The 12,099-nt window shown below is 48.2% G+C and overlaps 1 protein-coding gene across 3 annotated transcripts in view; it reads left to right on the top strand.

Moving 5' to 3' along the window:
• The window catches only part of NF1 (neurofibromin 1), a 72,246-nt gene extending 61,386 nt beyond the window's left edge, over window positions 1-10,860 (top strand). For all 3 annotated transcript variants that reach the window (XM_059486754.1, XM_059486753.1, XM_059486752.1), the window contains 7 exons: window positions 527-649; window positions 1,331-1,458; window positions 1,913-2,013; window positions 2,479-2,621; window positions 2,730-2,776; window positions 3,395-3,611; window positions 6,263-10,860. In XM_059486754.1, coding sequence (XP_059342737.1) covers window positions 527-649; window positions 1,331-1,458; window positions 1,913-2,013; window positions 2,479-2,621; window positions 2,730-2,776; window positions 3,395-3,611; window positions 6,263-6,405 — 902 coding nt within the window. In that variant the 3' untranslated portion in view covers window positions 6,406-10,860. The remainder of the gene's footprint in view (window positions 1-526; window positions 650-1,330; window positions 1,459-1,912; window positions 2,014-2,478; window positions 2,622-2,729; window positions 2,777-3,394; window positions 3,612-6,262) is intronic.
• The last annotated feature ends 1,239 nt before the right edge of the window (window positions 10,861-12,099 follow it).

The raw sequence follows: 12,099 nt of genomic DNA, 5'->3' as shown, positions 1-12,099 counted from the left end.
AGCTGCTCCATAGAGTGCTCTGGTTGGGGCTGGAGGAGATGGTCCCAGAACATGGTAGATGTGTGTAAACAATCTGATTTGTACTCGTGGCTTCTCAGTGCATCATGTTTACAACAAACTCATGTATCAGAGGAACAAGCTGAGTTGCTTTGCAGAACTTGTGGAAGCCCTTTGGCATTACACAGGTGGAAGAACAGGGGCATTTCCTTCATTCCAGCCCTTTCCTGCTTCCTTTTCAGTAACCACGTCCTGGCATGTGTATTCTGTGTGGGGGCCAGGAGTCCATGGCATGCCCCCCTGACTAATTGCATGCTCCCTCCTGTGTATTGTGAAGCACTCTGGAAGCTGTGATGGAGAGCGGCATGGTGTGATCGTATTTTCTGTCCCATCCCTGAAAATGGTGAAAAGGTCCACAGATTCCTGTCAACACATGGTAGATAGGGGAGTAGCTTGGCCAGAAAATCAGAAAAAGTTAGAATATGGATTTAGGTTTAATGTTTTTAATTGCTTGATAAATTGTTTTTAGGTACAAGGAAAAGTTTTGACCATTTGATATCGGACACAAAGGCTCCTAAAAGGCAAGACATGGAATCTGGAATCACAACGCCTCCCAAAATGAGGAGAGTAGCCGAAAATGATTATGAAATGGGTGAGACACAGGACTAACATCTTAAGAACAATACTAATTGTAAACGCTTTGTATATCTATACAAAGGGCTATTTCTAAATTCAGTGTTTACTTACCAAGGTTACTCCAAGGTAAGGGAGAAGCACTTTTCTTAGCAATGGCTTCTGCAGGGTGCAGCCTTCATATCTTTGGCAGCTGCACTGGAGCTGCTCAGTTTACAGGTGCAGAATCAGGGGCAGCTCTAAAGGACTGCATATAAGAGTGCAATGAAATAAATAGCATTTGGCCTTCTATAAGTTAATAAGCCCCAGCTGCAAATTCCTGCAGGAGATGGAACGTGAGCTGATGCCTGGAATGCCTCTCTTCATCTTCTCCCCCATCTGCTTCCTGTGCCCTCACCCCCAATTGCAATGCAAGACCAGGGTTCTTCTCTTGTATCTGCCTGACCCTAAATTTGGTACTTACACCCCTGGGCCTGTATTTCACTGAAGAGGAAATTGGGGTTTTTGTTTGCCATCTGATAACACATCCCATGTAGTGGTGCAGTGCTGCTGCACTCCAGCGCAGTCGTTGCTTTGACCTTTGTGACGAGGCCGGCGAGCTCTGAGGTTTGCTCATGACTGACTTCGGTGTGCAGAACCTGATTCTGCCTTGCTTTGGGTTTCTTTTGCTCTGGATGAGTTGCTCTTTTTTATCTGGCAGAAACCCAGAGAATATCACCACAGCAGCACCCACACCTCCGGAAAGTTTCCGTTTCCGAGTCAAACGTCCTCCTGGATGAAGAAGTTCTGACTGACCCAAAAATTCAAGCTCTGCTGCTTACAGTTCTTGTAAGCTTTCTTCTGTGTGTTGTCTGCTATTTTCTGATGTCCTTTTACCTCCCAGCAAAACAAACATGTTCCTTGGAGTTTTTCCTGCCTGAGTTTATGACAAACTATTTTGTATAACAAAAGGTTATTAATACATTATAGTTTAAAAGAAATGAGCATTATTTGAATCCCAGGATGATCCAGTTTAAAAGTCATTAACTAGTCAGAGGTGCAGTCTGATAGCACTTTCTTCAGCTGTACCACTGCAGTTCCCACCCCAGCTACGCTCAGTTGTGTAAAACAGTGATGAGATATATTTATTGGCAAAAGACAAATTGTTGCCACCTGGTTCTGTTGTTTCTCAACAGAGACATAAATCAATCTTTTCTAGCATGCTTTCTGGTAGTCAGAAATGTTGAACCCTTTCAGCAAAGGCTGTAAGCACACAGGTCACTAACAGCTCCTTCCCTGGCAGGCCACGCTGGTGAAATATACCACGGACGAGTTCGACCAGCGCATCCTCTACGAGTATTTAGCAGAGGCCAGCGTTGTCTTCCCAAAGGTCTTTCCTGTTGTGTGAGTACCTGAAGTTGTGGTTACAATAACTCTTCTTTTACAATGGCTCTTCTTTAGAGCTCTCTGGTCCAGAAGCACTAGCTCTACAAGGCACTAGGTTACATGGAGGTTACAGGCTGCAGTCTGTCCATGCTGGTTGATTTTAATTTGTGCCCCAGGTGTTTCAAATCTGATGTAAAGCCTAGTGCAGGTGCTCTTTGGGTGTTTCTTTAGACACCTGTTGTAGTTTTGCTGGAGTGAATATGTGTAAAGGAAACCCAGCTGTCAGACGTTAAGGTGAGCAGGTGCTCACAAACTGACCTGAGCACATCATTAGAGTCCTCATGGAACAGAGTTGGGAATTGTGTTCTGAAATCACTGCTGGGGCAAAAATCCCACCTGAAGTGCTGGTTGCTAAAGTCAGTTGGGAACTGCAGGTTTATTTTATTTAATGACCAAAAACTAAGCCACTTTTCCTTTCCTCAGGCATAATTTATTGGATTCCAAGATCAATACCCTTTTATCGCTGTGCCAGGACCCAAACTTGTTGAATCCAATTCATGGGATTGTGCAGAGTGTTGTGTACCATGAGGAGTCTCCACCCCAATACCAAACATCCTATCTACAGAGTAAATATTTTTCCTTTTTTTAAAAAAAAGTGCTGTACTAGGAGCACTCTCTGTTCTCTGTCAGGTGAGAGCTGGGCTTTCATGGTGGTGTTCCATTTGTTGTTGCAGGTTTTGGATTTAATGGGCTGTGGAGGTTTGCTGGCCCCTTCTCCAAGGTAAGAGCTCTGTGGGGTCTGGGCTGTTTGACCTTTCTGGGCACGTTGGTGCTGCAGCAAAGATGCTCATAAGGAGCATCATCCTCATATGAGTGAGGAGAGAGCATCAGGGGCACCTCCAGGGCTACAACCAGCCCTGGGCCTGCAGCAGGTGCTGTGATAGATAAGTTACCAAAGTGGGGTAAAAGCAGCCAGGTGTGTGAGTGCAGCTTTTCCTGCTCCCAGGGTCAGTTCATTACATGTATCTGACAGGGTAGGGGTTAATTTAGTAAGAGTGATGATTCCAAAAAGCTAAATTTTGTGTTGAAGCAGAGCCAGTGGAGGACTGCCCGTGTGTCCAGCCATCCCAAGGGAGGTGGCCCAGGTGTGGGGCTGGGGCAGGGGCTCTGCAGCCCCTTTTCCTGCCCTGGGCTCCCACACACTGAGATCACACTGACACCTGGTCTGCAGTGTGGACAGTTAGATTGATCTGGACAAGGCCACAAATGAGTTTTTACACATACATCAAATGCTCTTGAAAATATGCAGGCAAAACAGAGGGACTTGAGAGTGAGCTCTGGAGCAAAGCTCAAACTGACAATGGAAGGAACAACTTTTTTTTCCCCCCATCTCCCACAGCAAACCCAAATCCCAGACTATGCAGAACTCATCGTAAAGTTCCTGGATGCGTTGATTGACATCTATTTGCCTGGAATTGATGAGGAAACCAGTGAAGAATCTCTCCTGACCCCCACCTCTCCGTATCCTCCAGCGGTGCAGAGCCAGCTCAGCATCACTGCAAACCTCAATCTCTCCAACTCCATGACCTCACTTGCCACTTCCCAGCACTCCCCAGGTCAGTGCCTCTTCTGGTTCCATCTGGGTGGGGGAAATGGGGAATTTCCTGCTTTAGGAGCCTCCTTGGCTCTTTGGATGTGTTAATGTGTCAAACATTGGTGCATTGTGGAGTCAAACAAATATTAAATTGTTCCTGAGCTGTTACCCTGTGGATTCAGATCCTGGATTTTATCCAGCACAAAAATTGTCTCCCAGGTCACTCCATGTGAAGGGAAGAGAATTAAGGGCATCAGAACAGCAGCACCTATATTGGAACATGTGCCCTGCAGGGGATCCCTGGCTCACAGGCACTGAGATGGTTTGTTCAGGGTTCAGAGGAGCAGCAGGAGCAAGGCAAGGCTGTTGGGATTATTTGGGAACGGGGGTTTCTTTGGGAACATACCTTGCAGTCAGTGTGGAAGGACATTCTGGGCAGCATCTTTCCATTTGGAACACAGCATCGGTGGCAGCTCCGGCAGTTCCTTTCCAAGGATGAGGTGGTGGTGCAGGATTGGGCTCTCTGCAAGGGAAAGAAGCATTTTGCTCTGCAAATGTCCTCCTTCCTTCTGCCCCACTTTCCATTCCCTCTTCCTTTACAAGCTGAGAGAAAGGAATTAATCCAACTCGTCAGACATTCCTTCCAAGTGCTGTGCAAACAGATGGCTTTTGTCAAAGGCTGGTTAAGAGTCTCCACAAACAGAGTTGGGAACTAGGGAACTTGTTCAGGTTAATAGTGAGTCTGAAACAGCACACTGCTGGCACTCTGAACACTGTTTGGAAATTAAATTTAAAACACCAGTGTGAAGGCCACGTGTTCAGCAGCACTCCGTTAAAAGAAACATTTTCAGCCAAGTGAGTTTTTTTTATTATGGCTACAAATACTAAGTTGCAGATACATGAAAAATTCATTTCTTGCATCTGGAAACAACTATGCAGGATCATTGTTTATGAATGTTTTGTCTGTCACCATCTCTGTTCCTCTGCCTCCACTTTCCAGTCTCATGGACATTATTCACTTATGTTTATTTCTTTCATTCTGTGTCTGTGAAGCTTCTCTGCCTTGCTCTAAGTCTGCAGTTTTCATGCAGATGCCTCATCCAGGTACTCTCTTCTTTCATCATATTTGCACGAAATGCTGCTTGAGCTGCGTCAGGGCCGGGCTGTGGCATGAGGAGCAGTTTCTGACACGGGAATGGCTTCAGCAAGTGCTAAGCTGGTGCATTTCTTGGGGGATGACAAAGTCACCCACAGCCTTGAGAATAAATCTGGTAACAAGAGGGATGCTTAATATGGAAATCACTCTGCTGCACGTGTGAAGCTGAAATGAACTGTTTGGTGTGAGCTCCTTATGTTGGCCAGGACTCAGCTCTGACTGCAGGGACACACGTGCAAACAGACACGAGTTTGGACTAAACTGCAGCAGACAGTGGGGCAGTAAATCAGGAGCTGCATGCTTCTGCATTTCTGCTTTGTGTGGAGAAGTAAGAGAAAGCTGCAGAAGAGGGTTTTTTGCTCGTGCCCGTGGATTGTCCCTGTCCTCAGCATAGTTTGGGAGTTTTGTGCTGCCACCCACACCAGGAAAGGAAGGTGCAGGCTCTGGCTGGAGCCCTCACATTGTCCCCGTGCTGAGTGTGGAAGGTGTTCTTTGTTCTCACTAATGCCAACACCAATTAATTTCTTGCACATAATTGTGAATATGTCACTTACAATAACAGAGCTTTGTTCTAACCTTTCTATTTGCGGTCAGACATCCTATTTTTTGCTGCTGATTGTAGTTGTATCCTCTTGCATAAAACCACCCATCGTGCTCTTCATTGCTGAGGTGTTGGTGAGCACTCCCCAGACAGACTCAGTGTGGCAGCTGCATGGAGAGGCTGCTGCAGGGGTTAACTCACAGCACAGTCTCAAGAGCAGCAATTGCTCAGGAGCAGGGCTGCACTGAGCCAGCCCTGGGCTGTTGGGTGTGCAGTGACAGTGCCCAAAGCCACTGCCAGCTGAGGGCTCTAACGCTGGCATTGGGTGGTGCTGTTGTGTCAGTGTGGGCTTTTCACTAAAGCACTTCAGTTTTGAGGTTTGTTTGATGGGAGACTTTTAGCAAAGCATAACAGAGTTTTGCTCTGAAGGACAAGATCCTGCAGAGGACATGCAAAGCTTCTCAGAAGGGTCTAAGTTTGTAGGCACAAACCTGTCTGGTGCCATTCTCATCCTGAGCCCCACAAGTCTTCCTGCCACCGGTGGGGCTGAACTCAGCACAGTTTTCATGAGGAGACCCAGCCTCAGTTTCTCTCTGCCTGTGTCCTTTCAAGACCCTCCTTAGGAAACTGTTTCTTTACTCATTAAGATTCGTTTCTTTACTCATTAAGAGTCAGTTTGGTGGTTTGTGTTTTCCTCCTTCCTTCACTTAAGCAGACTTGTTTCCAGCCAGACAGCCAAGTTTTCTTGGTTTTACTCTCCCTTTGCCCTCTGCCGGCCCCACAGGCTGGAGGGCAGGAGCGAGCGGCTCTGCAGCCCTTCCCTGTCACAAATCGTATTTGGTTCTTTTTAAACTCGTCCCGGGGGAGGCGGGCGGAGCTCGGCGGGGTCGGGCCTTCAGGGGGAGCGGCCCCTCCGGGATCCCCGCGGCCCGGGGCTGCCGGCGGCGGGCTCAGCGCGGCGCTCGTGTCTCCGCAGGGATCGACAAGGAGAACGTGGAGCTCTCGCCCACCGCCGGCCACGCCAACAGCGGGAGGATGCGCCACGGCTCCGCCAGCCAAGTGCAGAAGCAGCGAAGCGCCGGCAGCTTCAAGCGTCACAGCATCAAAAAGATCGTGTGATTGTCGCTTTTTAATTTTATTTTTTTATTTTCGGACCTGACTGACGCGCGGCCCCTCGCGAAGGGCCCTCCACCGGGTGTGATGCTGCACTTGACCTGTACAGTTCCCATCCAGCCGCGTTGCCAGATGATCAACTCCTGACCCACTGCCTGAGTTAACGCCTTCCTTCATCCCCCTGCCGGGCTCCAGCCGTGTTCAGAGCCACGCCTGTGCCCCACGCCAGGCTGGAGTTCGGTAGCGCTGCAGAGCCGCGTCCTGTTCCAATCCAAAGCCATTCCCCAGCCCTGCCATGTCTGCTCTGGCCTCAGGTGTTCCTGCTAAGGGAAGTGTTGATCCTTAACCCCGTTTGCACGCCTCAAGGTAATAGTGGCTTCCTGAGCCAGGGAAGTTTCTCTAACCCTGGTTTTAATCCAAACTATAAGATTTTAGCTGTGTACTTTTTTTTTTACCACACTGAGAAGAAGTTCATGATAGCTGCAGTACAAGGAGCTTAACAGAAGTGGTGGATTAGGTTAAATTTCAGGTAATTAGCAATAAAGGGGAGAGGAAAAGGAGGCTGCAGGAGTCCCTCATTCCCCAGACCAAGCTTCACACACTTGGACTGTACATGGACCAGACTGGACAAACTGGCTTTTTTCCCAAAGCTTTTTTTTTTTTCTTTTTTGGCTGTACTTTATCTTCCCTGAGGAAGTTGTACGGGGGAAAATCCCTGGGAACTGAGCCTCGAGCTGTCATTGTAGCACCTGCTTTAGTTCTGCCCTTCCTAATAATGTGCACCTTCAAGAGCTCCTGGCAGAATATCCAGTGGGGAATGGAGGGAAAGAAAATGGGATGGATTCATACCCGGCTCTGGGGGATAGTGTGTGGCAAAGCTGCCCCTGTGCTGCCCGAGCAGGGACAGAAGCAGCCACGTCCGCTCAAGGTACATGAATTTAAATTAACTGACACTGTGTCCAGTCCCAGGGAGGTGTGGTGGCGGAGGCGCAGTCCCCTCCCGGGCGGGTTCAGGGCTCCTGCGGGGCTCACACAAACCTGAGGCTGCGGTGGCGGTCGGGAGCCGCCGGCTGGCGGGGCAGGAGCCGGTGCCCGGTGCCGGCGGTGCCCGGTGCCAGCAGTGCCCCCTGCCGGGGCTGGTCCCGCTGCGGGTGCCGGTGCCCCGCGGGCTGGAGTCCAGGCAGGGGCTGTGTCCCTGGGGCTCACACGGCTCCTGCTCAGAAACAGATCCGCTTCCCGGTTTCACATCCCTCTGCTGGGGTAGGAGTTAACAATCCTTCGATGGCTTTAAAGGAAAAAAAAGTATATCCATTAGGTAAAAGCCAGTCCTCCAGTGCAATCGTTAGTGGCTTTCAGTAAATCAAACTCCACAGCTAAATTATTAGAGAATGGTACAATTCAGGGTTCCAACTTATTGCTATAGCACATAATTCCCATGTATCCACACAGTAACAATGTAACATTTATGTAAATAAAAATACCTTTATTGTATTGATTCATAAAATAACAATTTCTTTAATTTGTTTACAGTCCTGGAAAAACTATGAACACAAACTTCATATGCAAGTAGTTTGCCAAAACAAGAGGAAAACTTAGAATTACAAGTCATGGAATAAACAGGCTAGAAAGGTGAACTGGTGCAATTAACCAAATCCCTCACTCGGGTGGTGCAGGCGCCAGGGCAGGAACGTGGTCACTGGTGACACAGAGTGGGGTCTAAGCAGGGCCACGAGGCTGAGCTGGGCTCAGGGACAGAGCAGGGGCTCAAGCCTTGGGTTTGGGGTCGCCAGGTTAGAAACCATTGTCATCTCACAACTCGGATTGTGAGGAGCCACCCCTGGTGTCACTGGGGTTTGCACTGGGTTGTGCCCAGTCGAGCTGGTTTCAGCCCTTCCCGTTTTGCTGAGGACAAGGAATTGTAGAAGCCTGAGGATTTGTATGTAGGAGGAAAACAACCTCTTGTAAAGGTGGTGTGCTGTTTTCAGTTGTTTCTCATATGAGCAGGTCTCCTGCAAACAGGAACAGTAATTCCAGAGGAACTGCCTGACTGACTTTGTTTGGGCAGAGAGCAAGCCCTTCACTGTTGTGCATCGCCCATGTCAGAAGTGTCCCTCCATCAGAACTGCTGTGTTCTCTGCAGCACAGAGACGTGGCAGCAGAGGGGACAGGGATCAAAGTCACCTTCCCTGTGAGAACTACTCCAGCCTCTCAGTCCCAGCCGGAAAAAATGGTCTCTTCCTAAAGTCAGTGAACAAAACTGAATTTCCTCTTTCCTGGAAGGAGTTGGTTGGAGTTTTCCCTGTGTGAGAGGTTCAGTGAGAGGGCCTGGACTCTGGCAGAGGTATCAGACACCTGTGTCAGGTAATGGGTGAATTGGGGTGTAAGGACTGCTGCTGGCCAAGGTTGGATTTGGGATCGGGGGCCCTGATAGACAGGAACGTTGTCTCCTAGTACTGGTGCTTGGGAAGCTTGTGCTCGGCTCCCAGGGAACCATGGCCTTTGTGTAATGATTAAACTCCCATCAGTAATTAGTTGTTGAGTGCCTTACTGTCAGTACATCGCTCTCCTGCTCCCTCCAGCAGCCACTGCTGGGATTTGCCTCTTTTTCTTTCTCACATCCTCCTTCCTTTGTTCTTTGCCTGTTTGAGCACTCTCCATCCCATCCCATCCCATCCCTGGGAGCTCTGCTCCCATCCCGGGCTGCTCCATCCTTTCTCCACCTGCTGCTCTGTTCTCTGGTGAGCAGCAGGTTGTTGCTGGTGACAGTGTGGGTGTGAGCCCTGACCTGACAGGGAGCCCCATCCCAGGGTCCCCAGTGCCCCACGCTCCGGGCAGCCCGCGGGCCACTGGCAGTGCCTGCTGCTCCAGGCTCTGCTGCTCCAGGCTCTGCTGCAGGGCTGGAGCTGCAGCCCCAGAGTCCCTGTGCTCTGACATGAAAACTTACAATTCAGAAAAATCCTATTGGAACACGTGGACCATGTAAGGCCCTCCCGGGGAGCGTGTGTGACCCCCTGGCTCAGAGCCCGTTCCCTGCCCCACACTGACCACAGCTCAGTACTGTAAGGACAATTAACATTCTGTTTGTGTTTGTATTTTCCCTGACTTAAAGATAACTCAGTAGTATTTGAATAGTGCATAACCTACCTGTAATGATGCCAACGTTTCTGCTTTCCCATGCATGAGGTTTCCCAGGACAGGGAACATTTCACTGAGTCTGAGGGCTGAGCCCCTGGCTCATGCCAGGGCTGGCTCTGACCTGACCCGGGTTGTAGGTTTTAGGGCTTTTTCTGTTTCATTCTAAGGTTAATTTTTTCCGAAGTCACAAAGCACGTCCTATTGTTATGCAACAAACCACAGACAGTCACTCAGAGTGTTGGTCCCACCTTTTTTTTTATGCAGTATATTCACCTGTAAATAGGTTTTGTGTAAAATTTGACAGAAAAGTATATTTACTACACTGTAAATACATGTGACAATATATTGTATTATTTTGCTTTTTTTGTAAAGCAGTTAGTTGCTGTATATGTATAACATACAAATTTGATTATTCTAGTGTTAGTAACTGTTAACTACTCTCTCCCTCCTGCTGGTGCATTCCATCATTTAAAGCAGAAGCTGTGTCCGACACACTCACCCTGTGTATGATCTCACTGCTTCCATTGGCCTCAGCTTCCCAGGGGTTTCCATGATGCCAGTCCTGGCCGTGCTCACAAAGCCAGCTTGGAGAGCCCCAGGCTGCTGGGAGCTGTGGGTCACAATGGTGGAAACCTGCTTTCAGATAATTATTGTTCACCCCATTCTCCCCTCATGTATGTACTTCCCCCTTTTTTTTGAAGTAAAATGTAAATTCAACCTGCTCCCAGTTGTTTGAAGGTCATTCCGGGGCTGCAGGGTGAAGGTGGTGGACGCTGATGTCCTCTCTCTGTTGGAACAGGTTTGGGTGGGTTCTTTGGGGCTGAACCAAGGCACCCAGCCCAGTTACAGAGCCCAACACCCCAAATTTCTGGGGAAATTCAGATTCCAGTTAAAATTGAGTGTCTGGGGTTTGTCTTCCCAGACTGGTGCTGCTCTGGGTGTGGGATCCTGCACAGATCTGAGATTACCTGTGGTGACTGAGGAAGAAAAAAGCCCATTGTCATGAATTTCATGTCACTTTAATAAGATTATCATAACTGAATAATAAATCAGAATATTTCTTTTTAAAATGTAAATTTAATATTGTAATAAAACAGCTGCTTGGTCTTTAAAGAACAATTCAGTATAATTTGTCTATTTGAGCTTTTTTTGCCTAGAAGCTTGAGGTTTCAGTTGTCAGGCAACTTCTCTGACAAATGATTAATCACATCTATTTTTCTTTTAGGGGGATACATTACTTCCCCATTAAAAGTGTCTAAGTACTTATATTCTGACTTTGTGAATCGTAAAAGTATGTAAAGACACATTAAAGTGTGACTGCATTGACTTCTTCTGAGACATCTTATTGTTCCTGCACGGTGAACAGACAGACCTGCAGACACCTGGACAGGTGATTCCTGTTGTGCTGCTGCTGCCAGCTGGGGCTGCACCAGTGGAACAGCAGCAGTGTGTGAACTGTTGCATTTCATTTTCTTTACTTCAGAGGAAATGTTCCTCAGTTCTGAGTTGGGCCTGGAGTGGGATCCAGGCAGGAGCCAGCTCCTGAGCAGCACCTGCTCAATCACTGCTGTCAAAAACGTTCCTAAAGTTCCTCTTTTGGACAGTGGAGCCTCCCTGCTACTTGAGATCACAATTACACTGTAGCCACAGGGAAGGAATGAAAGGAGAGTCTTATTTAGTTATGTATGCAGTTGGAAAAACTGTATTTAGGGGAAAATTGCACTGTTGGATCAGGCAATTCTGTCTAAGGAAATAGCTTCAAAATCCCTGCCCAGCTGATGCTGCTGAAATATTTTACAAAGGAAAACAATGAAGTCAAAATGCAGAACTTACTTGCACTTGGGGAATGGATTCTGTTCTGGAGCTGAAAACTGCACAAGGAGGAAAAGCAAGCTGTTGATGGCTGAGCCCAGGATGGCTCAGAGCTGCTGGTGAAGGTGCCCCAGCAGTGTCCCAGGTGAGATTCCTGTTCCCTTAGGTCCTTGTGTGGGACTGGATTCTGCTTGGTCACACTATGACCAAATGTGTGTCTGTCCTCCCCTCTAAGGCCAGGGACAGAACACCTGCACTCAGCTCTGAGTGATGGATGAGCCACCTGTGTGACAGAACGAAGGGCCAGAGCTCTGCAGCTGGGCCCCTCTCAGAGCGGGGACCTGCCTGTCCCCCTACCCGAGCTGCAGCTCTCAGGTGTGAGTCTTTTGTGCCTCGCAACAGGGGCTCCTGCTGGGGCTCCTCTGCTTAACCAGCTCTCAAATGAAAATCACTCCTAGGCTTGTGTGGGTGGAAAGGGTACAAAAACAACTCTCATGATGTGACTTGTTCAAATAAGTATGGGTTTGTTCTTCAAAGGAATCATGAAAAAACCTCTGATGACAGGATCTTTTGGGATATTTAAATAACAGTGCTATAAATAGCCAGGAGTAACTATATGCTCAAGAAAATCCCCCTGAACTATTAAATAGTATTTTAGGTTTTTTTTCTCAGAGCATACTGTCCTTCAGACAAACTGGAAATATCTGTTCTGCTGCTTCCACCCCCAGTTAGGTACTGGCAGAGCAAGGTCTG

Source organism: Ammospiza nelsoni, chromosome 21 (assembly GCF_027579445.1).
Source record: "Ammospiza nelsoni isolate bAmmNel1 chromosome 21, bAmmNel1.pri, whole genome shotgun sequence".
In the NCBI taxonomy this organism is placed as follows: domain Eukaryota; kingdom Metazoa; phylum Chordata; class Aves; order Passeriformes; family Passerellidae; genus Ammospiza; species Ammospiza nelsoni.
This window is presented reverse-complemented; position numbering and strand designations above follow the sequence as displayed.